The sequence below is a fragment of the Hordeum vulgare genome, chromosome 4H, assembly GCF_904849725.1.
Source record: "Hordeum vulgare subsp. vulgare chromosome 4H, MorexV3_pseudomolecules_assembly, whole genome shotgun sequence".
NCBI lineage: Eukaryota > Viridiplantae > Streptophyta > Magnoliopsida > Poales > Poaceae > Hordeum > Hordeum vulgare.
This window is the reverse complement of record NC_058521.1, coordinates 12628752-12638043: the sequence shown is the minus strand read 5'-3', so window position 1 is coordinate 12638043 and position 9292 is coordinate 12628752. Positions and strand designations below refer to the sequence as shown.

Below are 9292 nucleotides of genomic sequence, written 5' to 3'. Positions count from 1 at the left end.
ATGACACCACCTTTAACAACAACAACAACAATAATAATAATAATAATAATAATAATAATAATAATAATAATATAAAACATGCTGCATAATTTTGGTGCAAACGTCAGAACATGTACCATCCATGACCACACGAAAATGCAGCGGCGGAGCCAGGATTTGGATATGGCTGCTGATAGGGGGGGGTGTCAAATACATATGTAGTAGCTCATATCAGTCAAATATATACTATATACTTCATGTTTTATCGATTGTTCGGCCCCCCTGACTCCACCCCTGTTCGCATGGATACACTCAAGTGCAATTAGACATATACTCTCTCCAAATCTAAAAATAAGTCTTCCTAAAGATGTCACTACGAATTACATATGAAGGAAAATAAATGTCCATATACATCCGTACGTAGTTTGTAGAGAAATCTTTAAAATAATCTATGTTTAAGAACGAAGGAAATACCGTGTTACTCCAAAGGATATTCTGATTCAATAATGCGGCGCACACACTGTCGGTAGTATAATCGTAATAGCTAGACGACGGGATCACCGGGGGAAATGGTCCTTGTATCTGTATGCATATATATTCCTCCTCTACACAAAAAACACAGACCGCTAGGGGGGCATACACGGCCGGACGCGTGTACCGCCGTACGCCCGTCGGCCCACGGCGCACGGCCGCCGGCCTTCGCATCGCTCTCCCGGCCCCACGCGCCAGGCCCGCACACCTCGCCGACGGACGGGCCACGCACGGCACACACACAAAAAAAAAAAGCCAGCGCGCACCGAGAAAAGACGCGTGGAGAGAAAAGGGAAAAGGGGGAAAAAAAAGCAGGAAGACAGCGACGGATCGATCGAGCGAGCGGGCGAAGCGAACAAAAGCGGAGCGAGCGCCCCCCCCACGGACCTCGCCGTCCTCCATGCCCTAGCGCGCACTGCACGGCACAGCCCACCCCACCCGCAGGACCGCCGCGCCCGCCCCGCCCCGCCCGAGGTAACCGTCCGCCCCCTCCCTCGATCGATCCCCTCCGATCAAAACCCTAGCCCCGCCCTCCGCCACCGGCCAGGCCGTTCGGTCTGGCCCCGCCCCGCCTCGCCTCGCCTCGCTCCGGCGATCTGAATTTCCGGACGGGCGGGTCTCCGACGAGCGAGCGAGCGAGAGAGGGAGCGCGGGTGTCGGGACCGGCGGCCCGCGAATCGCCGCCTGCGGGGTCCGGCCCGCGTTTCCCTGCTGATCCCGCCTCCGCCGCAGTTAGATCTGTGCGCTAGAGGCCAGCACGATCGAGGTTCTGCCTGTGCGGCGGGGGGTTGGCCCAGGGATTCGGAATCGTCGATGCCGGATTTCGCTGCGCCGAATCTGCACCCCTGACGGGATCTGCGTGTGGGTGCTGCTGGATTCTATTGCAAGGGCGCCCCCACCTTAAGGTGGTTGCAGACTTGCAGTTGCGTTTAATTGCTAGGTTAGCTTCCCTTGTAGACCCTCGCCGGCTAAGAGCTGAGTAAACTGTACTTGTGCTTTGCTGCGAGCCGTTTGATGATGTTGACTTGGATCATTCGTGCCAAGAGCTGCATTACTGGGAAAATCACCCTTGCCTTTTATGGATGATGAATAGGATATACTAGTATGATGGAAACGTCAATCATCTTTTAACGACTTTCTACCCGTTGTACGCTCGGCACGCCGGCTTTTTTGACATCCTGTACACGCAGCAGTACGATTATCTACCACCTGGACTGCATGGGTCTAACCGATTTGCATTTCATTGCTGCAGGTCTTTGGTTTGGTGCCCTCCAACACCGCGCTGCGAAATAGCCTCTTGGTAACGCACCCAACCAAGAGACAATCATGGCCGATTCCATGGCGGATTCGATGGTGGCGAGCTTCTGGGGGCCTGTTACGTCAACAACTGAGCTGTGCGAGGAGAACTATGCGCGCTCGTCATATATCGCGGAGTTCTACAATACTCTCTCTAATGCACCCTGCATTCTTTTGGCGCTTATTGGACTCGTGAATGCTCTCCGCCAGCGTTTCGAGAAGCGCTTCAGCGTCCTGCACATATCCAATATGATACTTTCCATTGGGAGTATCATCTTCCATGCAACCTTGCAACATGTGTAAGTTTTTAGTTAACTCTACTAGTATTCTCGGCTGGTATTAAATGCTACTTGTAATCATGCAATTTTGGGACTAGCCCGTTCGCTCGTAGACTGTTGTTCTTTCCTATTACGTGCATCTTGCAGTTGTGCTCATAATTATTGGACGGTGAGATGTATTTGGGTTTTGGTTACAGCGCTTTATCTCATGTCGTAGAAACTAGGGTAATTTCCTCTTTTCTTTTTTATGGCTTTGCTTCAAAACATCAAAGCTGAATTTCATGTTTCCTACCATTTTGATGGAAAAAAAAGCTCTCTACAACGCCAGTTGTTAATTTGCTCAGAGGTGGTTTCTTGCTTCACCGTGACTATTTTCATTACCTTTTTGGCTGATTTTCTGTCTACGATGATTACAGCTTAGTAAGTGAACATGATGTAGTATTGGCAACTATGAATTTTTGAAATACAGAGAACATATCAAGATTTTGTAGATCAGAGTCTGTTAGGTATCTCTCAGAACTACCCTGGACACACTTCTTACATTTGGTGACGCGCACTTGCATTGGATTGAGAGTTTATGTTAACAGAAAATAAATGCACCTTGATTAACTGCCATTTGAATCATTTGCAGAAGATAGTTTATTAACATGATTTTGTGTTAAGTTTGTATTAGTACTATGATATATTGCGCCCTGTTATTGTTACAGGTGCTCACTATTTGCCACTCCTGTTGCTCCTTGGAAAATGCACGGGGTAATCTAGCTGCCTTTTTGGTTGGCAAATTAGTAAATTAGAAGTCTCTCAAATAAAGCAACTTGAATGCACATCATTAGTTACCTCTTACCTCCTTAACAACTGTCTGTGCTGCATGCATGTACTTTGAATTATAAATACCATATCCATTGCATCAAACTATCGGTAACTTGTTCTGTTACTGTCACTGATAGTTCACGTCCTGTGTAGATTGGATGCATTCCTCTAATTAAGACCATGCTGTGCAAGTTAAAAATCGTTCTCTCTCTTAATCTGTTGAGTAAAGGCTGTACATTTGAGGCCTCATGGATCATCACTGGCATTTCTTGGTGTGCTTCTCAGTTTCAGCATGTCTAATTTAGCAAAAATCTTCATGTTACTTATTTCAGTTTTGCTTTTCTGTATGCAATATATTGATTTGGGGTGGCCATGTTTTGTTTTCCAGCTTACAGCAGAGTGATGAGACTCCAATGGTGTGGGAAATCCTCCTATATCTGTATGTCCTTTATTCACCAGACTGGCATTACAGGAGCACCATGCCTACTTTCCTTGTCCTATACGGTGCTGCATTTGCTGTAGTTCACTTTTTCGTGCGATTCCAAGTAGTATTCAAGTTGCATTACATTGGCCTCTGCCTTCTCTGCATCCCTCGTATGTACAAGTACTACATACAGACGAAAGACCAGGCTGCCAAGAGACTCGCGAAGCTGTGGGTTCTTACCATATTCCTGGCGACAGTTTGCTGGCTAGTTGATCGCGTCTTCTGCAAGAAGCTTTCGCTCTGGTACATCAACCCGCAGGGACATGCATGGTGGCATATGCTCATGGGCTTCAACTCTTACTTTGCAAACACATTCTTGATGTTCTGCCGAGCTCAGCAGCGTGGGTGGGAGCCGCGCATCATCCACCTATTTGGATTGTTGCCCTACGTCAAGATTCAGAAATCCAGAAAGAGGGAGTAAGTTGTCTGTCGATCAGCGGTGTTCTCCAGGACCAGAAAATCTAATGCCCACCAAGCGCGCGAAAAAAAACAAGCGGTGGCATTTTTTGTAAATGGGCTTCCAAGTGATTACGGACTACAAATGAATGTCGTCGTCAGTGATGTCTCAATTGATTTTGGTAACTTTTTAACTAACGCCCTGTTTTGTACCATACTTGATTTCAACCAGAGATTAGCTGGAGTGTTCGTCCCGTACTTTTGATCCGCAGCAGTTTGTCTTTTGCCAACTTATAGGACTTGATATTTTATTCTTTGGATTTGACTTGAAATGGGGTTGAATTGTATTAGTTTTAACTTACTGCTGGAGCGGTGGTAGATTCATGTTCGTGGTAAACGGTTGATTCTTTTATCGTTGGTCAATGCTATTTGTGAACTAGTGCCTGAAGGCTTTGTGTATTACGTTTGATCTTTGTGCTCCTTCTGATTGTCGTAGCGCAATTTTATTTTTCATTGAACTTTTTTCATTGAAGATGCTGAGACTTGAAAACGAACGGTGAAACAGGTAGCCATTTGTTTGTGCTCACCGTGTCATCACCCTGTACCCTGCTTCCTTGTGCACGTCATGTGTGCGAAAGTGGTCTAGTGATAGTTTTGATGTAATGATGGGGACCCTGGAGTGCCAGTGTCGAATCAGTGCTCCAATCCAGGAGGCTGCCGACTAGGAAGATAGTGGAAATCGAGACAGTACTACTTGGGTTTTGGGGAAAGGGGTTGATGGCAAGGGGATTGCAAGGGCAACTTCAAACGGGAGTATCAAATTGTCTAAAAATGTCTGTGAACTGGGCATTCAAAATCCTACAAACTTCCTCCAAACTTAGGAGGTGATCTGGGCATTTAAAATCCTACAAACTGCCTCCAAACTTAGGAGGGGATTGGGGAGTCTGGACACGACAACTCAGCCTCGAATCCACCGCTCCGCCTCCAAATTTAGGGAAGGTTTGAAGGAGTCTGGACACGCCGATTCAGCCTTGAAATTCTATTCTCTCTTCATTGGACAAGGGGCGGACATTTTTAGTGGATATGATCGGATGGCCGGCGTCCCGTTCGCTGTCCAAACACAATATTCTACTTCTAGAGCCTCTTTATTACCGTCAAAACCGGTGCGATAACAAGAATCATATCGCTGATACGCGTCCGCCGAATAGCGGTAAGAATTCGAATCAAGATCCAGGGGGGAAACGGGGATAAGATTCCACGATCTCACACTGGCTGGTCGGCGCACTATCTCACACACTTGGGCAATAAAAATGTACCCACAACTGACTCCACCACACCACGTGCACCCACTAACCCCTGAAATGAAATCCATCGGCCGAATGATTCGCCAGCCGTAGAAAATCATGACAGCATCACAAGTGCAAGACTCTGACGGCGGAAAAAATAGATATTTTCACATTATTATCATTACAAATTATCATCCATGAACCACAGGGGCCTCAACAACATCAGGCCATGGTGTGATCCTCTTGACAAATGATGCCGGAAGAAGAAAAAAAAAGGATATATTTGGGGACTTGGAACTATAGCATGCCCGGGTAACCATTTATACCCCATCAGTACATCAAGTATCCATGTCACAATCCAAAAAAAAAAGCCACTAATAAGGTAAAAAGGAAAGAATTCTGGAATGGCACATGAGCCTTCTTCTTCTTTTAATTTAATATAACAAGGGTTAATTAACAAAATAGACAAGAAACTAAATCTTTTGGCTGATGAACTGAAGCTGCCGGGGTGCGATTCTCTCTCTCTCTACCTCCGTTTCGGCCCCGACCGAGGTACTCCACTCTTTAATTTAACCTACTGGAAATGGAAACTCAATAGTTGTGTATTGATTTACCTCCCAAAAATTTAACGAAAACCAATCCCTGAATCACCACCTTCAGCTATTCATCCATCCTTTTTTTTTTGCTTGCTTGTTGACTGACCACCTCAATGAACAGAAAATCAAAAAGAATACTTGCAATTCTTCTTCTTTAGCTAAACAACAGTAACTTCTTCTTGCACCTCCCAGCCTCGTTTGGTTGTTCGTCTACGTTGCTGCTAGACTACCGATCTGCTCGTCAAGCTGCATCTGCTCAAGCAGCGCCCCGATAACCGCGGCTTGGTCATGTCGGTCCAGCTGCTGTTTGTGCACACTAGACCCTTCACCATTACTTACAGTTGGATGCATTAGAGGCGAAGGCCTTACAGAGTTGATGGATTCAGCTGTTGTCACTTGCTTCTCTGGTGGAGACTCCTTAACCAGTGTGTGCACCCAGGAGAGATCGGGATCGTCACCACCTGATCTCAGCTCAAAGGAAGATGACCGGCGAAGCTTACCCAGTTCTTCACCGTTGACGCCCCAGTCCGGTGCCCCTGAAGGAGACCCCCACTTGGACCATGATGAGCTCAGAGGAGAGCCAACAGCAGCCGATGCTCTTGCAGCACTGGGCCCGAGATCGCGAGAACTGAGGCTCCTCATTGTCTGCTGGTGCTGTTGGTGCTGCTGCTGCTGCTGTTGTTTCTCACGCTGGGCAAGGGCGGCAGCTAGGTGGGAGTTCATTGGCGACCCAGATTCGACGCATCGGGGGGACATACGGCCAGGGGAGGATATCCCAAGTGATGCTTGCAGTAGGGATGAGCGTGAATGCATCTGCTGGTTGTCCACAGCCTTTGGTGAGAACCCTGTGTTGATCGGTGAAAGAAGTTGCTGCTGTTGCTGGAACTGATTAAGGATAGCAGCCTTCTGGGAAGGTGAAAACATGGCACCTTGATCGGCATTGTTGTACCTCGGGGACGAGACCATCTCAGCAGAGAAGAGATCATCCAGGTTTGACGGGTTCAGACTCTTGGTCCGAGAACTGTGGTTCCCTCCTGCTGATGAACCAAGGCCGCGCGAGTAGCACAGATCATTTATAAGCTGGGAATCAATATCATGCAGCAGGGAGTAGTCATCGATAGGCATATCCCTTGCATTAAGTGAGCTTCGGAGCCTGCTCGACTGAAGGCTGCTGCCCGGAAGGTGTAGCGTCGGAACATTTGGTTGCTGCCAGCCCAGAGAAGGGGGCATCCCATTGCCAGAAGGAGACCTTGGTGGGGTAAACGGAGACATGACCGCCGAAACTGACGACGGAGAACCAGGCATCAAGCCCATTGCTGCTGCCATCTCCATTGCAGCTGTCGCCGAGGCCCTAGGGGATGGCACTGCAGACCCAGTGGAGACATACAGCGGGCGGAGCTCATCGGTGGTGTGCGCGAAGAAACAGACACGGCGGTTGCAGCCGGTGCCATCCTTGCAGAGGCGAGTACGGTATTGCGCTGGGTGCAGCCAGCACTCAAACACCCCATGAGCATACTCACACATGTCTCCACGCCGGCACACACCTTTCCTGAAGTCAGGGCACGGAACACAGCTGTAGTGATACTTCCGTGGATCGCGGCGCCGAGCGTTCTCCCCAGGGTGCACAAAGGGGCACTCGGTCCAGTCATGCGAGTACGCCCGGGAGCACGGCCTGATCTTGAAGGAGTACATGCGGAACTCATCAGAGGCATAGATGCTGTTCTTGATATCCGGCAGGGATGGATCCACTGGGTATTCCTTCTTCTCTGAAGTGGCAACCCTCGGCAGGTCCGGGAACTTTGACATCATCAGCACAGCAGCCGATGGTGACCGAGCATCTTCGGCGGTGGGTGATGACACCGGCGACGAGGTCAAGTTTGTGGCCCTTGTCACCACACGGAGCACGCCATGCCCAGACTTTGGGAGCCCAAGCAGATCTTGAAGGGCGATCTTTGCATCAATCATCTTTGGCGGCACGGAGATCACATCAGCCGGACGGCACCCGGTCGCATCTGTGGCATCGGCGTCAGCCCCGGCCACCAGGAGCAGCCTGACGGCCTCGACGGCCGAGGACGAGCCACCAGACGCGGCGCAGTGAAGGGCGGTGGTGCCGTCGGGGCCGCAGCGGCGGTTGACGTCGACAGAGGGGACGGACAGGAGCAGGCGGAGCGCGGCGAGGCTGCCGTAGGTGGCGGCGACCATAAGCGGGGTGCGCTGCTCGAGGGCCTTCCGGCGGCCGTACCAGAGGCCGGCCTCGTCCGCGGTGGAGGGGGGCGCGCGCTCCAGCGCGCGGCGCAGGCCGTCGGCGTCGTCGTCAGCGGCGAGCTCGAGGAGGCCGGCGAAGGCGTCGTCCGTGTCGACGGTGAGGTGCTTGGCCATCTCGGCGACCGCATTCTTCTTGGGCGCCGCGGCGGCCGCGACGCTGGCCGCCGCAGGGGGCGCGGAGATCGGCGCGCCGTTCATCTCCTTGGCTCGTCGGATCGAAGCAACTGGACCCCCAAAAAAAAACATCAGTCAAGAAACCACAGTCAAGCAAGTCCGAAATAGCGCAGCGAGATGGACCGGAAACCTGCCGAATCGGACGCGAAACACGACAGGAAAGGGAGGAGAAACCGAGGCTACAAAAATGGAAGCACGGCGACCGAATCCACGGAGAGATCTTTGGGGAGAGAAAAACCAAATCTTTGGCCAGATCAGGAGAGCTCGTCAAGCTCGGGCGCACGGCCGAGGCAGCCGCCCGGCCGGCAGATCGGAGCGGGGAGAGGGGGGTGCGGAGCCTAACCTGTGCGCGGCAGCTTGCGGCGCGGCAGACCATGTCAGCACGCCATGGTCGACGGCGTCGCCGGCGCAAAGATCCCGGAAATCTCCACGGAGGCCCAAATCTGGGAAGCGGCGAGGGGTGGAATGGAAGCGGCCGGCCGCCGCGGTGTCCCGGGCAAAGATTCGGGCCGATCTATCTGCTATCCCCTATCCGGTTCGCGATTGATGGGGGGAAGAAGAAGCGGAAGCATGGGGCGTGTGCGGGGATGGGAGAGAGAGAGAGGGGGGCAGTAAAAAAGGGGAAAGTGGAGTAGAGGGAGTGGGGGGGTGTGGCTGGCTATCGGAGTTCTTGTGGCGAAGCACACACACGGCCTCTTCCAAGTTCCAACTTCCAACCCACTCGTGTGGAGTGTGGGCGTGCATCAACACGGATGATTTGGTTGTGATGGTGTCACTGTGCATAGATAATACTCCCTCATGGAGTGGTTGTTTGGTTTACCAAAAATGTTGTTTGCTATTTCTCGGTTGCTTGAGAATTCTGTGCTATTTCTCGGTTGCTTGAGAAATCTGCGCGCCTCGGTCGGTGAGGCCGAGGCGCCGCGGCTATCGGAGGTGGAGAACTTGACGGTTTGGGCGTGTGGGACGGTCACTGGCGACGGAGGGCATGGCGGGTATAGGGAGATGGTCCGGGGTGGCCGAACGCGGCGGCTCATCTAGGACGGGGTTGTGGGCGGCACCGCTCGTTGGCTGCGGGTGCGGTTCACCGGTATTGGAGGTGGACATATGGTTGGGGGCCGCGAGGAAGAAGATGAACAGTGAGGTTTGCTGGGTTGGCATCTAATGGTTTCGATAGAATTGGGTGTGATTGAAAAAATG

The 9292-nt window shown here is 51.1% G+C and overlaps 2 protein-coding genes across 4 annotated transcripts; one reads left to right on the top strand and one right to left on the bottom strand.

The window, feature by feature from the left end:
• Positions 1 to 813: 813 nt before the first annotated feature.
• Positions 814 to 4236, top strand: LOC123447299 (alkaline ceramidase). 3 transcript variants are annotated; one of them, XM_045123889.1, is made up of 3 exons: positions 814 to 984; positions 1763 to 2105; positions 3283 to 4236. In XM_045123889.1, exons 2-3 carry the CDS (start codon positions 1837 to 1839, stop codon positions 3797 to 3799), a joined length of 786 nt encoding a protein of 261 aa, XP_044979824.1. In that variant the 5' UTR covers positions 814 to 984; positions 1763 to 1836; the 3' UTR covers positions 3800 to 4236. The 3 variants fall into 3 exon arrangements, with proteins under 3 accessions (XP_044979824.1, XP_044979825.1, XP_044979826.1); XM_045123890.1 differs by lacking the exon at positions 814 to 984 and adding an exon at positions 1024 to 1415; XM_045123891.1 differs by lacking the exon at positions 814 to 984 and adding an exon at positions 1433 to 1450.
• A 967-nt stretch (positions 4237 to 5203) lies between these two features.
• Positions 5204 to 8767, bottom strand: LOC123447298 (zinc finger CCCH domain-containing protein 24). Its single transcript, XM_045123887.1, has 2 exons — positions 8439 to 8767; positions 5204 to 8145 (listed from the first exon to the last, which is right to left on the bottom strand). Exon 2 carries the CDS (start codon positions 8117 to 8119, stop codon positions 5867 to 5869), a length of 2253 nt encoding a protein of 750 aa, XP_044979822.1. The 5' UTR covers positions 8120 to 8145; positions 8439 to 8767; the 3' UTR covers positions 5204 to 5866.
• Positions 8768 to 9292: the final 525 nt, after the last annotated feature.

What these genes read in the sequence shown, in the direction of transcription:
- LOC123447299 (XM_045123889.1), top strand. Translation starts at nt 1,837, where the DNA reads ATGGCCGATTCCATGGCGGATTCGATGGTGGCGAGCTTCTGGGGGCCT. An exon ending in CATGCAACCTTGCAACATGT is followed by an intron (nt 2,106 to 3,282) that starts GTAAGTTTTTAG and finishes TTTGTTTTCCAG; the next exon opens with CTTACAGCAGAGTGATGAGA.
- LOC123447298 (XM_045123887.1), bottom strand. Translation starts at nt 8,119, where the DNA reads ATGAACGGCGCGCCGATCTCCGCGCCCCCTGCGGCGGCCAGCGTCGCG.